At 47.3% G+C, this 21,773-nt stretch overlaps 2 protein-coding genes across 11 annotated transcripts in view; both read right to left on the bottom strand.

Moving 5' to 3' along the window:
- Positions 1 to 719, bottom strand: part of IQSEC1 (IQ motif and Sec7 domain ArfGEF 1) — a 141,314-nt gene extending 140,595 nt beyond the window's left edge. For both annotated transcript variants that reach the window (XM_071418852.1, XM_071418853.1), the window contains exon 1: positions 675 to 719. The gene's annotated coding sequence lies outside the window, so the exon portion shown is untranslated. The remainder of the gene's footprint in view (positions 1 to 674) is intronic.
- The window catches only part of LOC139585857 (IQ motif and SEC7 domain-containing protein 3-like), a 158,965-nt gene continuing 137,887 nt past the window's right edge, over positions 696 to 21,773 (bottom strand). For 2 of the 9 annotated variants that reach the window (XR_011677386.1, XR_011677379.1), the window contains 2 exons: positions 21,156 to 21,266; positions 19,042 to 20,037 (listed from right to left, as the gene is read on the bottom strand). Coding sequence is in view for 1 of the 9 variants with exons in the window: in XM_071418859.1 (XP_071274960.1) it covers positions 19,277 to 19,343 (67 nt within the window). In the remaining 8 variants the exon portion in view is untranslated. Of the gene's footprint in view, positions 720 to 19,041; positions 20,038 to 21,088; positions 21,267 to 21,773 lie in introns of those variants that run through there. The other 7 variants (XR_011677382.1, XR_011677383.1, XR_011677384.1 and 4 more) reach the window with 7 other exon arrangements.

The raw sequence follows: 21,773 nt of genomic DNA, 5'->3' as shown, positions 1-21,773 counted from the left end.
ATCATGTGGGAAAAAGTCACATCCTCAACCCAGAGCATCTCCAAAGGAAGACTTGTACCAAACCAGCTGCTGATTTGAGGGAGGGACCCTGCCCCAGCTTTATCAAAGGAATTCTGTGCCTTTGATGCACTTTTCAGTGTGTAGGGATGAGAATAAAAGATGCAAGGTACCCATTTGATATGCAGTGTTAACAGGGCCAAACATTTCTTTCTAAATGGAGTGATCAAAGTAAAACCCCAGTTCTGGCAGTGCCTCCTGTGACAGAGCTCCCTGAAGGGTGGGTGCTTTTATCAGAATGCTGAGCAACAGAAACACCAGCGACATCTCCACACAACTGTCCCCAAGGCAGCACACACCTCCCAGGACAGGACAGGTCAGATATTGGCAGCATGAAGGTTGTAAAAACCTGACAGAGAGGTGGTTTGTGCACAGACACGCCTTCTGTCCCTCCCCTTGGTGCTCCTCCCAGAACAAACCCAGGCTTGGAAGCCAGAACTGAATTTCAAGTGGAAATCCCAGAAAAGAGCAAATTATCCACTCTTAGGAATATCCAGCCATCAGGTCAGTACCTGGCTGGGCAGGGCAAGGTGAAGCTGTGAGATGAGCAGCTGGTGCAGAACAGGGCATTTCTGTCAGCTCAGACCTACAGCTAGCAGCTATGATTGCTACAGTACCTGAGTGGGTCAGTGGAGACGCTGCTTCCTGTTTCCAGTGAAGTCCTGAGGTGACAGCAAAAGAATAAAATTATAAAGATTAAAGTATAAACCAAATTAAAGCATGAACTATTCAAAAATTCTATGTCCTTAAATATCAATGACTTTACATTCTCTTCCTTCTTACTGGCATTTCAGAGTACTTAGCATGCCATTAAACATGAGAGTAAATAAAAATACCCAACCAACAAAACCATCGCCCTTTCCTAGATTCGAGAAGAAGGAATTAGAAAAACATTTGTCTGAATAAGCCACAATCTGATCAATTTTCAATATTCTAAAAGCAGTCCATCCTTCTGTATCTGAGTGACTTTTACACTCAGGGGCTTTTTGCTCTCTACCCAAAAAGGCACCTGTGGAGTTGTCCTGCAGAATTATTGCAGCACAGAGTTCAGGTAATTGTAGGAACTGAAGAAGTTCTCTAATTATGCTGACTTTTGAGCAGCAATATTTAGCATGCAGTGTGGTGTAACCACCCTTGCTCTCTCTGAGCATGACTCCAGGTTTATTATAACAACATTATATATATGTAACATAGAGTTATATTTTGAGGGTGAAGCCAGTTTTTTTCACAGGCTGTAATAAAACATCAGCCAAAGCCCCATCATTTTTAAATGGTTACTTACACTCATCCATTTCTATCCCTTACACAAATGGCCTTTGCTCACAGAGCCATAAACATGTACAGTCTGTGGAGGTTCATAAAATTCACATTAGAATTGCATTAATTATATTTACAGTGGCCATTCATAGATCAATGGCAAATCTTTACTTTGAATCCCAAGATTCCTAATTGGTTTACAGAAATAAACAGGGTGGTGTGAAGGGAGGAGGCCACAAAAGCAGCAAGAATTAGCTGTACAGAAATGGAAACAAACCATATTGTCCAAATAGCTTTTAACTAAAGCACTAAAGCATGAAAATAGATTTGGGGAGCTTCTGCCACCCTGCAATTTGTTTGCTTCCCCAGCTCAGGGTCTGTGAATGGTGCTGAATTTTGAGGGGGTGGCTCACATATGCCAACCTTGTGGCTGGGTGTTGGTTTAACCATGGAAAAGGGTGAACTTCATTCACTTATAATTCAGTTTCCTGCTTCCCTCCGTGTGCTGTGGAGGTGCCAGCCTGCTCACTCAGTGGGGCTTTGCCTTGCTTTTAACCCAGACTTGCAGAAAAAATCTGCTGGGAGCAGTTTTGGCCCTTGGTGCTATGAATAAATGTTTCTCAGACAGTGTCTTTGTGCAGCAGGGGTGTGCTGTGCATACTGAGGAAATGCTAATTAGCAGTGATTAGCCCCAGCCCCAGCCCTGGTGACACTGAGCTCTCCTGACCTGGGGACTCCTTGCACAATCCCCAGGAGCAGGATTACAGCTTCATTAGGAATCCTGGCTCTCCTTTCTGAAGTCAGGCATCCCAGGTACTCCCCAGCACCCAAACCCTCAGTCAGGAGAGGCATGTGTATTTCTGTTCATAAATACACCTATTTTAATATATAAAAATAATATATTAATATATAAATAATGTATTTTAATATATAATAAATAAAGTATTATATATAATATATTATTATACATTAATGAATACTATATAATATATTTCTATATTAATATATATAAATAATATATATATTTCTATATATATAAATACACCTGAGACCACAGCTTTCAGCAAAAATACCCCTCTTAGGGTCACAAGCCACAGGCTCATCAAGGCTGGGAAAGCCCTCCAGGATGACTCTGTTCCCCTGACACTGCCAGATCCATCCCACCACATCCCCTCAGCACATCCAGATGTTTTCTGAGCACTTCCAGGGGTGCTGATCCCAGCACTGCCCTGGGCAGCCTGGGCCACTGCTTGTCAACCCTTTCAGAGAAGAAATATTTCCTAATATCCAACCTAAACCTCCCCTGGTGCAACTTCTGTATGGTTGTTTTAGGTGATACAGGAACAGTGGCAAAGACAGGAGAAGCTTCTGGAGCTGATGTGGAGAAACTCCCTGGATGAGACAGATCCCCACACTGTGGGTAGAAGATGGAAAACAAGCCCCACACAGGAGGGCTACACCCCCACAGTTGTTATAGCCCAGCCTTTTTACCTGGCCACCCAGCCCAGACTCAGCCTGGAACTGTGGAAAATCTCAGGAGCAGTCTGACAACATGAAAACCAACATTTAGTGGCCACAACCCCACCCCGCAGAAACAGGAGAAATCAAATTTAAATTCTACCAAAAGATCTGGATTTAGGGTACAGAAAGTTAGTTAATTCTTATTGAATTTACAGAATAGTATAATCACATCATCACTCCCCTTCTTTCTTTCCAGCTAAAATCCCATTTAAGTCTTTTGGTTTCTTTCCAAACTGCTCAAAGATGGAAAATTAATTAAAAATATAAAAATAACCCAGATTCTGAACACAATGTCATTAAAGCTGCAGCAAACCAAACATCTCATTGCACATGGGGTCACTTCGGGGATGATAAAAATATATCTCATTTAGGTTACTTCAAAATAAGGTTTGTTAGTTTTGTTCTGCTTTTTAACAAATTGACTGGACAGGAAAATAAAATAGTGCAGTGCTGTGAACAAAGTGAGCTGGAAGGTCTGACATTCCTGTTTATTCCTAATGAGCACTGGCTCAGGGCATTTGTAGCCCAGAAAGAAGCACAGACAATATCTAATGATGAAGCCATTAAAAAGATATTGTTAAATATAATAGACTCATCTATATATGTATAATTTCCATTGGTATTAATAAAGATAATTTAAAAAAATCCCAAAGTACATTAACTGCAGAACTGTGCCCAAGGCTTTGAGTGAAAATTGAGCTGAGACAGAGCACAGACTGCAGAACTGCCTGGAATTCTCAGGGAATGCTCCAAACCACCCTGGGGGCTGTTTTGTATCTCCAGTTGGTTTCCATGGAGTTTGCAAGGTCCTTCCAGGTGTGCAGTGGAGGAATCTGCCCCAGTTCCACCGTGACTCAGCTGAACCATGCACATTCCTGGCATTTCAGGGAAAGGCAGAGGAATGGTGGCATGAACTGGAACTAAACTGGGCACACACAGGGATTATTCACTGCTAACGTGGTCAGCCTGGAACCTGAAGAATGTGTGCAATTGTTGGTAGTAACAACTGCTGTCAAGGCTAAAAGGATTATCCAAAGTATGGATATCCTCAGCTCCTGGGTGAGGAGCTTGCCCAGAGCTTCCATCTATGCCCATCAGCACAGGAATATTGAAATATTGACCAGCCCACTTCTGCAGTGCATCATGCAGAAGAAAATACAAATATTTCCAAGAAACCATTGGTCTAAAATCCAGATAGTAGGCTTTGGGTATCCACAAAAACTATTAGACAAAAACTATAAACACAATTCTAGTCAAGAGTTTTGTCCTGGAACACAAAACAAGGCCACAGGCTCCAGCTCTTGTTATTGGCACTGTGTGGTGAGCAGAGAGCATTCCCAGCAACTGGGTGTCTAAAAGACCTTATTCCACAATGGTTTAGCAGATTGAAGGGAAACACACAATTAGCTCTTGGCATCTTGAGCCACGATCCAAAGCTCTGGTTTATTTTGCTTTTTTTGTGATGAAAGAAACTGGTTTTTGTAAACACAAAAATCAGTATAACTGCAGATTATTTTGGACATAGTCCAAGATGGAGCTCCTTATATTGTGTGACATAGAGAGGGTAGGGAATGAACACTGCAGAAGTGAAAACCTCCAGAGGTGTTTAGCTCAGCAGTGACAGCAGAACAAGGAGTGTTACTGATCTGGGACTGCTACAGAGCCCTCCAGCTCCTGCCTCTCCGTGTGCAGCAGTGACAGTGGGAACCACTGAGGCTTTGGAAGATGTCCCTGTGACTGCAGCAAGCCCCAGTGTGACAGAGCCACCCAGAACTGTGCCCTGGCTGAGGTGGATGAACAGGGACAGTCACTGCACAGCCCAGCCCCGTGCCCACACTTCACCCTTGGGTTTACACCTCATGGTGGAGGGCAAAGTTCTGAGGAGGCTCTTGCTGGGCTGAGGAGATAATCCTGGGGGAGTCCCCACTCTGAGGGCTCAGCCCAGCTGCCTGCCCTCCTCAGGGTCCCCTGGGCAGCCCCACCCTCCGGGCTCAATTTGCCTGGATAATGCTGAGCTGGGGCAGCAAAGTCCCTTCCCATCAGTGCAGATGGCTGCAACTGCTTCATTAGCTGCTCACCAGAGGACAGAGGAGACCCCAGCACTACTCCCTTACTGCTGGCAGAGCCTACAAATAACCACACAGCACAAGCACACATCGTGCAAGCAGCCAGAAAAATATCCAATTTGAGAAAAGCCAAGATATTCTTCTGGCACGGAAACGCACAGTGGTGACAGATGAAATAATTGCAGTTGAAGCAAACCCCCAGCTTGATCCCAAATAAAGACTGCTTAAATATATCATCTTTTGGCTAAGAAGGGAGATTCACTTGGAGCATCAGAGTACAAAGATATGCTGTCTGCAGACAGCAGCTCAGAGGGGTGTGAGGGGAAAAGGCAGCTCTGAGCTCTGTCAGAGCCTCGGTGCTTGCAGCACTGCATCCCTCTCACACTGAGGGAAGGAATGCAGAATAACACATTAAATATTTAAGACCCTGTCTGGGGTGTTGCTCAGCAAATAATTGCTGCTGCTTGGCACAGTTTCTTCCCAGGAGCTGGCAGCTCACGGAAGAAAGGGAAACCTGCTCGCTGCAGGCTGGTGCTGTGATGCTCCACATGCTCACATACAAAGGAGGACTAAACTATTTCTTTGTACTCCAAAGTGCAGCTTCACTAAATGGAAATCTTCAGCCTTGCTTGAGGATGGTCTGGCACAGCACGGACCCCAGTGTCAGTGCTCCATTTGGAAGGAAAGCCCAAAGCATCCAATCCCAACAGGCAGAAAGGAGAGGACAGACAGAAGGATCATCCTCAGCCAGGACACCCCATCCCCCAGAAACAAAACTGAAATGATAATCCAGCCATTCAAAGAAAATCATCCCTTCATGTCCCTTGGCAGAGACCTGGCAGGCTCATTCCCAAAAATCCCCACAGGTCCTGAGCTCAAGGGACCCAGGGCCTGGCAGCCTGGCTCCTGTCACACTCCTTCACCTGACCCCCCCAGCAAAGGCTCTGAAGGAGCAAACTGAGGGCAATTCTCACTGGGGTATCAGGAGCAGAAGCTGCTGAAGGGCCTGGTCTCCTCCCAGACTCGGAGGGATCTGAGGGAGCCCCTCAGTGACATCGCTCTGGCTGGAGCGGCCTTCACCAGACCTGCAGCCATGGCCTGCAGTAATTAATCCACATGAACAATGGCAGCCAGCCCAGGCACTGCCAGGGCCCAGGGCACTCCTGCCTTCCTCCTGGCTCTGGCTTTGGCACTGCCAGGGGCCCAGGGCACTCCTGCCTTCCTCCTGGCCCGGCCTTGGCACTGCCAGCCTCCCAGAGCACTCCTGCCTTCCTCTTGGCCCGGCCTTGGCACTGCCAGGCTCCCAGGGCACTCCTGCCTTCCTCCTGGCCCAGCCTTGGCACTGCCAGGCTCCCAGGGCACTCCTGCCTTCCTCCTGGCCCAGCCTTGGCACTGCCAGGCTCCCAGGGCACTCCTGCCTTCCTCCTGGCCCAGCCTTGGCACTGCCAGGCTCCCAGGGCACTCCTGCCTTCCTCCTGGCCCGGCCTTGGCACTGCCAGGCTCCCAGGGCACTCCTGCCTTCCTCGTGGCTCTGGCTTTGGCACTGCCAGGGCCCAGGGCACTCCTGCCTTCCTCCTGGCCCAGCCTTGGCACTGCCAGGCTCCCAGGGCACTCCTGCCTTCCTCCTGGCCCAGCCTTGGCACTGCCAGGGCCCAGGGTACTCCTGCCTTCCTCCTGGCACGGCCTTGGCACTGCCAGGCTCCCAGGGCCCTCCTGCCTTCCTCCTGGCTCTGGCTTTGGCACTGCCAGGCTCCCAGGGCACTCCTGCCTTCCTCCTGGCTCTGGCTTTGGCACTGCCAGGCTCCCAGGGCACTCCTGCCTTCCTCCTGGCTCTGGCTTTGGCACTGCCAGGCTCCCAGGGCCCTCCTGCCTTCCTCCTGGCTCTGGCTTTGGCACTGCCAGGCTCCCAGGGCACTCCTGCCTTCCTCCTGGCTCTGGCTTTGGCACTGCCAGGCTCCCAGGGAAATCCTGCCTTCCTCCTGGCCCTGGCTTTGGCGCTGCCAGGAGCCTCTGCCAGCCATGGACGCTGCGGTGCTCGCTTGCCCTCCCTGCTGGGCCAGCGTCCCTGGGCCACCCTGGGCCAGCCTGGGCCAGCCTGCAGGGACACAGCAGGGCTGGAGCACAGGCAGGAGCCCCCAGGGAAGCTGCAATGGCTCTGGCAGCTGCACCAGCACATCCAGTTCAGCAAAGCTGTCTCGGTGCAGATGTAAAAGTGGAACAGCCCCGCTCCAGAGGATCCCGCAGGATTGCCCTGCCCCTCTCCTGTAGGTGAGCGGGGCAGAGGGAATCAGTGCTCCATTGGTAGCAGTCATTGGACACAACCTGAAAATACACCTCCAATTCAGCCTTTCTGCTGGACAGACAATTTAATAGCTGTGCTTAAAGAGTTGGCACTGCTCACCTATGGAAAGGCAGTTTTCAGAGGGAAGGGCCTTAAAGGATACCATGGAATTCCTGCCTCTCGTTTTCTCATACATTTTGTTCCAAATATTTTAATGAACCATTTAGACAAGGAAGTATTTAAACACGTGCTTAATGCTGCTCATAGAAATAAAAAAGCTTTCCTTGCTGGGGACTGAAGTGAATTGCATTCCCAAAGCTGAGAATGTGCTGGACCCCTGGCTGGGTCTGCAGTGCTCCCAGCACTGGAAATGGAAAGCAGCTCCTGCCTGTCCTCAGAGCACAGCTTGTTTGCCCAGGTCACTCACACAGAAGTGTGCCCAAACACTCATTTTTACAGCATGCTTTCCAAATCAAAATACAATCGCAGCATATCAAAGAGATTTTAGATCTGTTAGAAAAACAATGTCCAGGAAACAAAGCCCAACATGACACTGAAAGCCAGGAGGAAATAGCCAGACTAGCAAGGCTCAGCTGGCTTCCTTAATTTCAGAACACTGCGCAAAAGTGAAATTGAATTTCTGTGCAGGGGCAACAGAATTACATTAAATAAAAGCCATTTGTGCTTGCAAACTTGGGACCTGCATTCCTAGAGCAGTCTGCAGGAGTAACAATGGGGGGACCTGCAGAAGCAGAAATGCTGTAATTTCTGTTTTGTAGTAACACACACCCTGTACAGTGAGAACGTTCCTTGAAAAATTAAATTCCAAAAACTGCCATGAGCTAAATTAACTCCAACAACAACACCTAGAGGTTAATGGCCCTGATGTTTAGGATTTCACTGCTGTGACTGCCTGGTGTTCATGCAGCTCAGACTTCTGCTGGGTTTTCCAAAGGATCTGCAAGCCCCCAAGCCCTGAACTCTGGGAAGAAAAATAACTTTATCAGGGACCCACTCCAGTGACAAGAAGCAGTTTAGAATTTATTATCTGCTGAACATCTACTCAGCATTGTTTTTCAAGGTGCTATCTTGCCAGAGGAACTGATTTCATATTAAAATATTGCAGTGATGTGGTTTTGGCTTTGTTAGAAGTGAAGCCCATCATTTAAATTGCACTTATTCCCAGAGTTACACAAAGATCAGATGTTTATTAACAAGCTTCACTACTATTTGCAGCTCAAATTTAGAACCCTGAAAACAAAACCAACCCGTACATGCAGCATGGGAATTGGGGTTTTCCAAAGAAGGAAGAGAAGGAGCATTGTGATAGCAGCAGCCAATTGTATATAACTCAGTTTGAAGACATTAAAGCTTCCAGATCTATGTTGAATCCCCTGTGAGGCCAAGGTCCAGCCTGCTAATGTAATCTGAGAGCTGAACTGTTTGAAAACGTCTTGTTCAACAACATGGTTGGACAAACTTGCTCTCCACCAGGAGGCCTCACTGGTGTCCCTGGCCAGCAGCAGCTTTCCCTTTTTGTTTGTGCATCATCTGCACAGAAAATGATGCTTGTGAGAGCCACAAATCCCAAAGCACTTTCACATGATGTGAAAGGTTCCCTGATGGCTGTAAATGGAGCACTGGGAGTACCTGAGTTAGGCAAACTGCTCTTCTCTGGGTGAGCAAAATCCCAGCCAACAGCCCAGAGAGACACCCTGCACAATTCCCCACAGCAGGACCCCCCCAGGGACCACAGACATCCCAGGTCCCCAGGTATCCTCCCATGGCATTGGAGACCACCCTGCTGAAAAACAACGGAAAACAAAGGCTGGGGAGTAACCCTGAGCTGCAGGTGTAACCTGTGTTTGAATCTCACGTGTCCTTTCAGCAGCTCTACCACTGTCCTCCAAAACCAGCTCCCAGCAGCTCTGTGCAAGTGATGCAGGGGAGAATGAACCCTCCCCAAGGTGAGCACACCATGAACACACCCCAGCCTGGCCACATCCCATCCCATCCCATCCCATCCCATCCCATCCCACCCCAAGGCAGACTCACCACAGCATCACCTGACACTCAGCCTGTTCCTGTTGCTGCAGGTGCTGCAGGTGTGTTGAAGCTGCACTCTGTGACAGCTCCTGCTGGCACTCAGGGCTGGCTCAGGGACACATTCCCCTCCACTTTTCCCCTGCTTTTTAGGCCACAGGTTTGTTTCTCACCTTGCCATCAGCAGCCCCTACGTGCCCAGCTCAGAGTGGGAGCTGGGGCACGTCTGCAGCTGGAGCAGCTCCCTGCACTCTGCATCCCACAGGGACAGAACAGGGGGTGGGCAGGAGATCCACAGGCAGCAGGAGCCCAGCCTGCACTGCCAGGGCTCATCCATCACCTGCCATGACAAAGCCACTCGTTCCTGCAGCTCTCCAGAACCATCAGCATTGCCAGTTCAGCATTCACATGACTCCCAACCTGTTTCCATCCATCCCCTCCCAAACAATGAATATTCCCCTGCCCACCAGTGCTGCTCCTCTGTGCTCACCCAGCATTTCACAGGAGCAGCACATTACAAGACTCTGTGGATCAATGAGCATCCTTCTTTTGTTTCCCAGGAAATACACAGAATTACACATGCTGCTAAGTGCATTCAAAGACCTACAATCCATATGCTGCTTCCCTATTATTCAGCAAAGCTGCATTTATTATCTTAATCCCATCATTTCTCAAAAGGAAAATTGACAGAGATATTTCAGATAAGTAGATTTAATGGCTTAAATTCTAGTGCACTCTATCAGTCTGTCAGAGGGTATGATGCTTCTTTTTAAAGACAGAAAACAACTTCTTTATCACTCCACATGCACAGTCAGTGTTTCAGTGATCCCACTCCTCTGCAGGCTCAAACTTACAGGCTGAAAGCAGAGCTGGATTTTTTTAGAAGCATCATTGCTTTCTGGAAGCAAAGGCTTACAAACCTAAGTTAAATAACATGCAATTAGCAAGCTAGCACAGAATCCAAACCCAAACCCAAGTGGAGCTATGTCAGCAGGTCTCTGGCCAAACAACAAAACATGGGGTTAGTGGTGTGTGTGCTGGGAAAGGGATGGGCAGCTACAGAGCAGCTCCTCAACTGAAAGGAAACAGGATTTTCCAGCAAGTAAACTGGCAGTTTACTTTTATCAATTTACAGTAATAAGAACTTTCACTGCCCTGAATTTTGATATTAAAACAAACCAGTTGAAACCACAATAAAATGACCATGGGATTTACACAACTCAAGAGCTCCCAAGTGCTCCCCATACTCATCCTAAATTCCAGTACTTACAGTAGAACAGCTCAGGTTGCCTTTGCACCCATGAGAACTCCTGCAGCTTCAGTGCAAACCCAGAAATCAGGATGAGCAGCCCCAGATGCATCCAAAGGCTCTGGCTGCCCTCTGGATGCAGCTGGATGTGTTTGGAGGGCAGCCCTACCTGGAAAATGCTCTGTGTTCATACACACACACACACACAGAGTGATGAAATTCTTTGGAAAAACCCTCAAAACACAAAGAACATGGAAGGAAAATGTCAAAGTAAGCTTTAAATGAGTCTTCCCCATTTCTCAGTTTTACTCAAAGACCATTTCACCATTTACCCTTTCCACAGCAGAGAATCAGATGGAAGAAACACTGGACAGAAACCTGCCCATCTGCCTGGAGGAGGCACCACTTCATCTCCAGTTTTGACCTCTACAGCCCCAGGTTTTCCCACTCCAGGTTAAGATAAAGCATCTGACATGAACACTACCAAAAACTGCCTCCCACATGCTCCTGCTCCTGACCAAGGTGACTGTGGGCTTTCTGCAGGGGCTCAGTGCTGTGGCCAAGACAGGTCCTGCAGTAATTCCATATCCTCTGAACAGAGAGAGGCATAGCTCTCCCAGGCTTTTAGAAGCTGTGGGAAACTTAGAGGAAAGAATTCAAACAATTATCATCTCTCTTTCTGTAACCATTGTTTATAGATATGGTTCTCCAGAGTGTGCTATTCATAGTTCAGCAATAGTGTGAGAGAAGATTCCTAAAGGCTAATCAGGTCTTAGTCCACCATTGTTTCTCTAAGAACTGCAAATTTCTAATAATAAGGTGTCTTTTTCATGCCTTCTGATGATGGAGTCTCTGTATCACTTTGGCTGTCCCCATACCCCTTTGATGATAAGGTCCCTAAAAGGAATTTGAAAGCCAAGCTCAGCATCCATTTGGCCTCGTCTGGAATGAAGTCACAGACTTCCTTCTGCTCCACTACACACCTGAACCTTTGCCTCCCTTCATGGCTCTTTGATCATCCTTCAGTCTTTGATGAAAAGCATCAAATGAGTTGATAATGCCTATTTGTTGCTTTCAGCTTTACTTCTAAAAGCAGTGGCTGTTTCCTGCCTCAGCCTTGGCTCTTTCCTTCCCTCCACCGAGGGAGGAGATGTCCTGATCCAAGGACAGCTCCTGTCCACGTCTCCCTTGGAATCCAGCATAAACACAAAACTTTCAGTGAGCTCCCTCAAATCAAAAAGAAGAACAATTGTAAAAGATGACTCAATACTAAAGTTACAAAGTGTGGAAGAGGTTTTACAGCCAACTTCTGTGAGCCACAGAGAAGTTTGACAAAAGGATCCATGTTTACCCCTGAAAGAATTCCCTACCAAGGTTGTTGACATAGAAACCATGAAAGAAAGAAGGATAAATAGGAAAAACCTGTAACTGCTTATTCCAAGAAGCATTTTGCTTGTCTCTCGTGACCAGTGAGTAAAGTCTAAACTTAGGAGCTTTGTAAGAATGTAGAACAAGCATGCATGCTAGAATAAAAACAGGGTTTGAAGCCTTCTGGAAATGAAATGGATTGCTTTGTATTGTCTCTGTCTCAACTACAACAATAAAGAATGTCCTGGTGGGCTCCTGAAGACTCCAGGCACATGGAGAGCACCCCAACCCCAGGCTGGATGCTGAAGGCACCTCCAGCACTCCTGAGGGTGGGGGGCACAGCTGAGAGTCACCCTAACAAAGGATTGAGGTGACTTTAATGAGAGCAGCCTGAGCCCAGCACACAGCCTGGTCTGTCAGGCCCATCTGCCTGGGCAGGGACGGCGCTGGCAGAGCCCCCGAGCCGGGGACAGCTCCTGATTAATGACAGCCCTGGTTGGGCTGGGACAGGGGAAAATGATTGGAGCACCATTGCCTGACCAAGATTAATTATCTCCCCACCCCAGCCCCTGGCAAACGCGTGTCGTAAAGCAGCAATTACAACTAATTGAATCCTCCGTAAAAATGAATTTAATTGAAGAGAGCAAGATGGATTTCAACGCTATCTCATTTTCAGGTGTGCAATGCTCCAGTGATTGGCTTGGAAAAAAAATTCAGAGGTGAATGAGATGTGACATACTTTCTTTAGGATAAAATGCTTACATGAACGGGTCATAAATTGGGTTGATTTTATGCATTTGTTCTAGGAATGCATATGCCAAAGATCATTATGCATCACTATGCATCAGCCAAAGATCATTAAAGGCCAAAGAGCACACAAATAACATAAAAATAGCTAAATACTTGAATGGCTATGGAACGGGAAGGACTTGCTTGAAGCACTGGAAATTAGAAAGGGACATATTTTCATTATATTGTTTTGTGCATTTTCTTTTGAATATGGGAAATAAACATAAATCAAAGGAAACAGCTTTTGGTTATTTGAAATTCCAACTTCCCAGCTTGTTTAGCAAATAAAGACAATTATTTAAAATTTTCTCAAATCTCAGGTCTAAAGGGAAAACAGCAACACCTGCTTTTTACAGAAATGACTGAGATAAAACATGAATGGCACATAAAGGTTTAGCTGGGCACAAACAAAGTGGCCTTGCTCATCAGAATTCACAGAATTCACAGAATCACTGGGTTGGAAGAGACCTTCAAAGTCATCAAGTCCAACCCATTCCCAACACCTCAACTGAACCCTGGCACCCAGTGCCACATCCAGGCTGTGTTAAACACACCCAGGGATGGGGACTCCACCACCTCCCTGGGCAGCCATTCCAGAACTTTATCACCCTTTCCATGAAAAACTTTTCCCTGCTATCCAACCTGTGTTTCCCTTGGCACAGCTTGAGGCTGTGTGCTCTGGTTCTGTCAGTGCTGCCTGGAGAAAGAGCCCAGCCCCAGCTGAGCACAGGCACCTTTCAGGGAGCTGCAGGGTGATAAGGGCACCTCTGAGCCTCCTTTTCTCCAGGCTGAGCAGCCCCAGCTCCCTCAGTATCAGGGTCTGTGGAACCCTCCCATACCAGCACATTTATTTCACAGAAACTTTAACACCAAATGTTTGCCTTGCACTCACTATGGAACCAAAATATTTTGGGTGGGGCCTGAGCAACCTGCTCTAGGAAAGGAGTCCCTGCCCATGGCACAGGATGATTGCTCAGGTCCCTTCCAGCCCAGCCCATGCTGTGATTCTGTTTCATTCCATGTCAGCTGCACAGTTACTCCTTCTGACCTTGCAGGAGTCCAAAACCAAAACTGGCTGGCTCTGAGGAGTCCCTCCCATCCCCAGGAAGGTCCCCAGGGTCTCTTTGGAGGGTCAGTGCCTGGACAGCTCCAGGTCATGGCCAGGGAGCCGGGTGGTGGCGGGGCTGGGGCACAGAAGGTCAGCTCATGGCTGGGAGCAGGAGGCTGGAGAGGATCCAGACACAGCCAGAAAAACTCTCCCTGAAGCCATTAATAGCATTTCTCCTCGTGGATGGACTCAGTGCAGTTCTGCCTCTCCTCCTCCATCCATCTGTGGCAGCTCAGCACAGGAGGGATCCCTGATTCCAGTGAGGAACTGGAGCCCCGAGCTCCCTGCCCCGACCCCGGGCTCATCCTGAGCCCCAGAGCCCCTTCCCTCTGCCAGAAGGGTGAGCAGGGGGAGGGAGGGGGATAAACACCCAGGGAGTGGGATAAAACATCCAGGGAATGGGATAAAACATCCAGGGAATGGGATAAAACCCCAAGGGAATGGGATAAAACATCCAGGGAATGGGATAAAACATCCAGGGAATGGGATAGAACATCCAGGGAATGGGATAAAACCCCAAAGGAATGGGATAAAACCCCAAGAGAATGGGATAAAACATCCAGGGAATGGGATAAAACCCCAAGGGAATGGGATAAAACATCCAGGGAATGGGATAAAACCCCAAGGGAATGGGATAAACACTGAGGGAATGGGATAAAACACCCAGGGAATGGGATAAACACAGAGGGAATGGGATAAAACACTGAGGGAATGGGGTAAAACACCCAGGGAATGGGATAAACACTGAGGGAATGGGATAAAACACCCAGGGAATGGCATAAAACACCCAAGGAATGGGATAAAACATCCAGGGAATGGGATAAAACCCCAAGGGAATGGGATAAAACACCCAGGCAATGGGATAAACACTGAGGGAATGGGATAAAACACCCAGGGAATGGGATAAACACTGAGGGAATGGGATAAAACACCCAGGGAATGGGATAGAACATCCAGGCAATGGGATAAAACACCCAGGGAATGCGATAAACACTGAGGGAACGGGATAAAACACCCAGGGAATGGGATAAACACTGAGGGAATGGGATAAACAGTGAGGGAATGGGATAAAACACCCAAGGAATGGGATAAAACACCCACGTAATGGGATAAAATACCCAGGGAATGGGATAAACCCCCAGTGCTGTTCAGTCCAGCCCCTCCTGGACAGGACCCTCCCCTTCTTGAGCAGCTGCTGCAGTTTTGGGAGTTAAAAGAAAATGGAAAAGCCACCTGAACCACGGAATCATTGAGGTGGGAAAAGACCTCTTAAGATCCTAAGTCCAAATTTCAGCTGAACACCCCCATGACACTAAACCACGTCCCAAAACATGAGGGGAAAGGCTCAGAATGCCAAACACCTTGTAAATACAGGTGTGATACCATTAACTATTATAAATCACTTCAGTAGATGTAGCACAATAAACCTGGATTTTCTGCTGATTTTCAGCAGATATGTTCATCTAGCAGTAATAAAATCTATAGAATCACATTGTTCCATACCTTTTAATAATCAATTTTTTTATCTGAAAACCTACTGGCCTAGGAGAGGTGTTGCTGTGTGTCTGTCCTGTTCTCATGGCCCTTCCCAGACAGCCACCAGTGACAGTGGGATGTGAAACACCCCCTGTGGCTTTTCCTCTGCTTTAAACACAAACCTTCCCTGGAACACATCCTGCATTGCACTCTAGATAGGTGGGGCCCAATCAAACAGCCTGTTTAGGGTAATAATTATAAAATTTATAGACAACATTTATGATAACAGTTATATAAATGAGACTGGCTGTAGGGCATCCTGGCATATATGTCCATAGATATCCATAGATATCCATAGATGTCCATAGATATCCATAGATATCCCATCTCCAGTGTTCACAGGCTGCAGAAGTACGTCGAGCTGGCCTCCTCCTTTCTTTGCAGCTCCAGGCAGGAGTGATTTACCGGGAAAGCTTCGGGAAGGCTGCATTGGAGCTCCCTCTAGCCCCCACGCCAGGAAATTGTCAATTATTGAAAAAAAAAATCAAAAAAGAAAAAAAATAAATTAAAAAGATTCTACCAGCACCCGCACCCCATCCTGGCACAACACAAAGGCAGCGAGGGCTCCCACAGGTGTTGGGATGTGTGGGTTTTGGGGTCGGGTTTTCTGAGAACTCCCCACTCCATTTCAGGTGAAAAAGGAATTGGTGCTGCATGTCAAAGGGGCCATTTGGAAACTAAATATTCCAGAATGCAAATGTTCCTGTTCCCCTTGCAAAACTGTGGTTCAGGGGGTTCCAGAGGGGCTCAGCCTTTCCAAGCAGGGAATTCCAGGTGCTCACCTCTCACCAGTGACCTCAGGTGCTGTCCCAGTGCTGCCTCATTGCACCCCTGACCATCCCATTCCACTCACTGGGCACTGCTCAAGGAAGGAGCTGCCTCGGCCATAAATTACTTTATAATTGCAACTCTCCACAAGTTCTGAGCTGCCTGGAATGGTGGCAGTCTCTGCTCCATGGCACAGCTGCTGGCTTGGCTAAGGGAGCATCTGCAACCCTTGACTGCAGCCATGCTGAGACCTACACCCTGCTGCATTTCTCAGGGGATCACTCCTTCTCCTACATTACACAGCATTTTCCTTCAGCTAGTTAAAATCTACTTTGAGAGATGAATATCTTCATTTATCTCAGTTGAACTGGTTTGGTTTGGGCTTTTTTTTTTTTTTTTTTTGCTCCATCTAGTGGTGCACAAAAATTCATCCTGCACCAGCCCAGAGTGTCCACACACTGCTCTGAGCTGTGTTAGGGACTTCCCACAGCTGTTAAAGGAGAGAAAATAATACAAGCACAGAAAATAACAGCAAGGCAGTGGTTGCTGTGCAAAGCTGGAGTCTCACCCACCTATATCGGGCAAAACCATGTAAGAGGTGAATATGTTTGCACAGGAGAACTCCACACTGCAACCAACCTGATCCTAAACAGTGCAAGTGCCTAAAGGTGCCAAAGGAGAAATTCCCCATCTGAACTCCCTCAAAGCAGCAGATTTTTTGAAGCCCTCGGAGTTCATGGAAGGAGAAAATAAGAAAAAATAAGAAAAATGCCATTTCTACTTTGCCTTCCATCCTAAAATGCACAGTAAGACAGTCTTCACTCTTCACAAAAACAGTGCAAATTCACCTAGGAAGGGGAATTTTTCTGCTGGTACCTTTCCCTGTTTTATAATAGCATGCAGCATTTTAGGTCATCTACTTCTAACTCTGGTTAGCTATGAGAGCCCCTACCAGCCTGTGCTGCTAAAGCCAGGGATGCACAGCATGTTTTATTCAGCCAGCCATGATTTATTCAAAGAGGGAAATGTTTACTCCTGCATTTCTGGCCTCCACTGCAGCAGGGAAGGTCAGCTCTCTGTGTGCTCCTGAAGAGAAAATGCCACAATTCAGGGGCACTACAGCTGCAAATCCAAACTGTTCCAAATCCCAGCAACCCCTAATGAGCCTATTTCCCCTTAATTGGAAAACTACTGGATAAAAACACCCCATGCCAGTGTCCTGTGACAGCCAATAACGCTGGGCAGGCTTTGCCTTCATTTTCTCCTGAGCCTCATCATTAACTGCAGCCACTTCCAGGGTAATCACACACTGGCCCTGCAGGCTGGGGGGGTTGAATTTGCAGGGTTAAATCAGTCTGGCTTCTTTGTTTTCCTTTGCACAAATAGATAAAAGGTACTCATTGAAAGATTGGACAAACCCTCCCCTCTGCAAGGGAATAATTACAGTGCTCCAGAGTTCAGTTCACTGAGGAGAGAGTGGTAATCACTGTTTACATCTGGGAGGGAGATAAGCAAGTCAAAATATCAGAAATTCCTACTGTTTCTATCTTTGAGAAGCAACTCTGAGAAACTCCTAATTACAGAGTAAAAGACCCAAATGGTGAGCAGTGCTCAAACATTTCAGTGTTTTGCCCTGCCCTGTAAACATCAGAAGAATATATTCCAGGGAATATAATTCCAGATATATATTCCAGGGATATAATAAACTGCAGTCAGCCACTACACTATTTTTTGCATACATTATTTTGAAATTTTACAGTAAGAATGAGTGTATATTGTATATTGTACTATATTCGTTACTCTATATTGTAATGAAAAACAATTAAGAAATGTGAAAATGAGAACATTCAATACCAAAGAACAGCAGCAGCCACAGGGTGTGAGCAGTGAGCAGAAATGATGCAGAAAAACTTGCAAAATCATGAAGGCAGATTATTCTTGTGCCAGCAAATCCCTGCCCAGGCCTGGACACTGCTCAGTCACAAGGGAAGCACAAGGAAACATTTCACAGCAAGGACAGAGACACTGGATTAAACCTCTCAGAAGAGCAAATAACCTGTATTCTGGTTTTTTTGGAGATTCCTTTGGGGAGAAAAAAGCACATTGTAAAGATGAGAGAGAGCCTCAAGCTGCCTTCACAGTTCTTCCCTCCTTGATCCTGGTGATTCTCCTTTTATCCCATCCTCAAAGCCACACACAAGTACAAATAAATTCCTGCTTTTCCCCTGCATCAAGCCACCTCTGCCTTTACACCAGCCCCAGACTGTGGGGAGAAATATTTTACCTCATGACAGCAACTACAGATTTAAGAACTTTCCCCCCCTCTCCCAGTCCTTCTTTCCCACTATTTTCAGGGCAGTAAATGCCACTGCAGAGAAATTCTGTTCCCTGCTGCATCTGCCTGCACTGGTTAAGTTGGAAAATGCAGCCAGCAGAAATTCTCTGGTTATCTTAGAGCCACAGGATGTGTCTGAAAGGTGCAACCAACCAAGAGCCCTGTGAGCAGCGGGGACTTGGACACCCATGGACACAATCTCATTTCTCCAGCTGCACTCATGGGGCTGTGCAGCTGCAAGTTCACTCCTTTAGTGACAACTGAACCACAGCTTTGAGAGAAATATTGTCATTGATGAGGCAATAGAAGCACATGAGCAGGGACCTTTGGTTGATCCAAGCCTTGCGCAGAGGCCAAGGAAAGGAGAAGACAGAGCTCAAAGCAGCTTAGGATGGAAGCAGGCATGGAGAGAGATGTGCTGCCACAACAGAAATGTGCTGGCTCCTCAGAACCAGCACCAAGGAAAGGAAGAAGGGCTCATCTCCAGCAGCAACACCCATAAAACATCTCATGCTGGTGTTTGCCTGACCTTGAAACAAACTCACACCAGCCCAACAGAGATCTCACAACAGCTGCCCTCCCACCCCACATCTGGCAGAGGAAAAATCCCCTTGGGCTGTGCCCTCCACACCACACAGCAACAAAACTCACACTACACCTCAGGGCTTATGGTACCATTTATTTGAGCTCAAAATAAAGTGTGCACTGGAGGGATCTGTTCACAGCTGGCGTGTGTCCTCAGCACTGGGCAGGAGGAGAGAGCTGTGGGGAGCTGGAGAGGAGGCATTGCTCAGACTGGCAGCACGGGGTCCCAGGGCAGTGCCAGTCCATGCCCACAGAGAGGGAGGAGAGGAGCTGGGCACAGGAGCAGGGGCTGCAGCAGAGCCCAGCTGCGCTGTCATCTCGAGGAGGGGCTGCTAGAGCCCGAAGGTGGGCAGCAGAACTGGTGCAGGACACTATCTTCCCTGCCAAGGAGGGGGCAAGAAAGAAAAGAGACAGAGGAAGAGAATCACAGGGAGCAGCATTAGGAAAATTCAGCTTGAAATCTGTTTGCTTTTGTTTTCACATCCACAAATACTGTGAGTTGTTTGTAAGCACCACCCAGTTAACCCATTTCCATCTCAGAGACAGGACTCTCCAAAAAGGGAAGAACAGCCCAAGGAGCCAAGGCCAACTCTGATGACTTAAACTCTGAGAAAAACACTGCCTTGAAAGGGCCACTTTTGGTTTTCCCCATTAGAAAAATTACATTAGGCTGTCGTTTACATACCCAGCCTAATGTGGCCACGGCCCCTTTATTTTAACACGCTCAGAACTTCCCACAGGTATTTCCACTGCCCACATTCTGCTGGAAATGCAGAACAGATGCCTCCCCCCTGTGAGGGAGGCTCACACACAGAAATCCTGGTGATGACCAGGTCTGCTCTCCACCCTCTCCTCCCTCCCTCCCCAGGGCAAGAAGAGCTCTGTCTCCAGGAGGAGTTGCCAGCATCATGAATGGTGCCACCACGAGGCAGCAGCAGTTTGGAATACCCACATCTGTAATGCTGGAGGTGCTTTATGGCAGGGAAGGAGATGCTGGCCTAGCAGGAGGCTCCAGCCACTTCTGAACCAGTGACACAACCACGAGGGGCCACTTCCTTTAAAGTAAAGAACAGGCTAAAGGAGGAGGATGGAAAGGAACACAATGAAGGAAGGAAAACAAGAAAATCCCAAACCAAATTTCAGGCTGTTCTGCCAGTTCTCCCAACTGTGCTCAGGAGCACAATCCACCATTTGCACTCCCTGCATCACGTAGGCATCAAGTGGAAAATTACAAGTATTACTCTAATTATGCCAGCTTTCCTTTGCCATAGGGTGTGAGCACAGATGCCTTATGTAATCAGCTGAACCTCACACTGACTTGGGGCAGGATTTGGTCACAGTTTGGATCTGGTTTGCTCTGTCCATCTGCATCCTGCCTCTCTGGGCCACGTGCTGCTGGTCTGGGCCACGCTGCTCTCACTGCTTTGCTCAGTTTGAAAATTAAAATACCACCAAGCTTTTATATCTCTGCATATTCTAGAGAGAGCTTAAACATGCTGAGGTATACAGCTAGAAATTAGATCCCTATTCAACATTTTTTTGGTAGAAAATGTCAATGCATATTATATATGCAATTATGTATGAAATGCCATATCAGTACTAAAAAGAATTCTGAAGTGCAGCTCCTTCAGATATGTCCTTACCTGGGACTAAGCACTGACTGGCAGCTACCACAGGGCCAGGGGCTCTGCTGCATGCTGTGGGATGTCTCTAGGGCTGTTTGTAGGGAGGACACAAGAAGTATTTGCTTTGTGTCTCAGGGAAGAGAACGGTGCCCAGCAGTGTGAAAAAATAAACTGGGAGTTGCAAGGTACATTTATCTAAAAAGAGATTTGTTTGTTTGTTTGTTTTAGGGGTACAAGCTATTTCCCAGTTTTCCCTGGCTGTGCTAGTGTGCAAAAATTCCCACTGTGCTCTTGAGAAGAGTTAAGGAAAACCAAACCACTCCAATACATGATGGAAGCATCTGAAAGCCCAGCATTGTTGCAGGGGAGCCTCTGTGTTAACCAGTTATGGTGGCAAAACAGCTCCAAAGCCTCCCAGGGGCTCAGACAGAAAGAAATAGCACAACCAATCCTTCTATCATCGTCCACACAGTGGTTTGTTGCATGTAAGCCAACATTACCTGGTGAAACAAAGATTCCACATTAAAATTTCACACAAGTACAGTATTTTCAGAATGATGGTTTTACCTCCCAGAGGTGCTGATTAAACATTAAGCAGGCAGAGACTGCAAGAAAATGATGGGATTTCTTTGGTACTATAACATCCTTTGCATTATCATTTTGTTTTCACAGGTCTCACTGGGGAAAAAAAAAAGAAAAGAAAAGAAAAATCTCTAGCTTCACGATTTAAAAAATGGTCTTTGGACATGATGAGGGCATCTAATTTGAGATTAGAAGGATGGAAGGTAGGGTGGATGGAGACAGGAATGAGTGACAGCCAACATTTGATGCAAATCAGAGCGAGGAAGTCACAGTTATGAAAAAAGACATCAGATGGAAAGATGCTCAGTGGTAAGCAAATGTGTCCACAGTTGCAGTTTGCACTCATCAGCCTGTTCCATACCCACACAGGGAAGGCAGACAGGAACAGGGCTGGCTATCCCCAGCAGGGGCACCTCTGTACATGGAATTTTCTGTGTGTGAGGTTCCTGCACAGACGGGCTGAGGGTCTGACTGAAGTTTGTCTAAAGATGTGTCACAGAATCCCAGACTGGTTTGGGTGGGAAGGGACCTCAGAGCCCATCCAGTGCCACCCCTGCCATGGCAGGGACACCTCCCACTGTCCCAGGTGCTCCCAGCCCTGTC

Source organism: Agelaius tricolor, unplaced genomic scaffold (assembly GCF_023055355.1).
Source record: "Agelaius tricolor isolate 1412-34295 unplaced genomic scaffold, bAgeTri1.0.p SCAF_93, whole genome shotgun sequence".
Classification (NCBI taxonomy): domain Eukaryota; kingdom Metazoa; phylum Chordata; class Aves; order Passeriformes; family Icteridae; genus Agelaius; species Agelaius tricolor.
The sequence above is the reverse complement of the archived record's forward strand: the minus strand, read 5'-3'. Positions and strand labels throughout refer to the sequence as shown.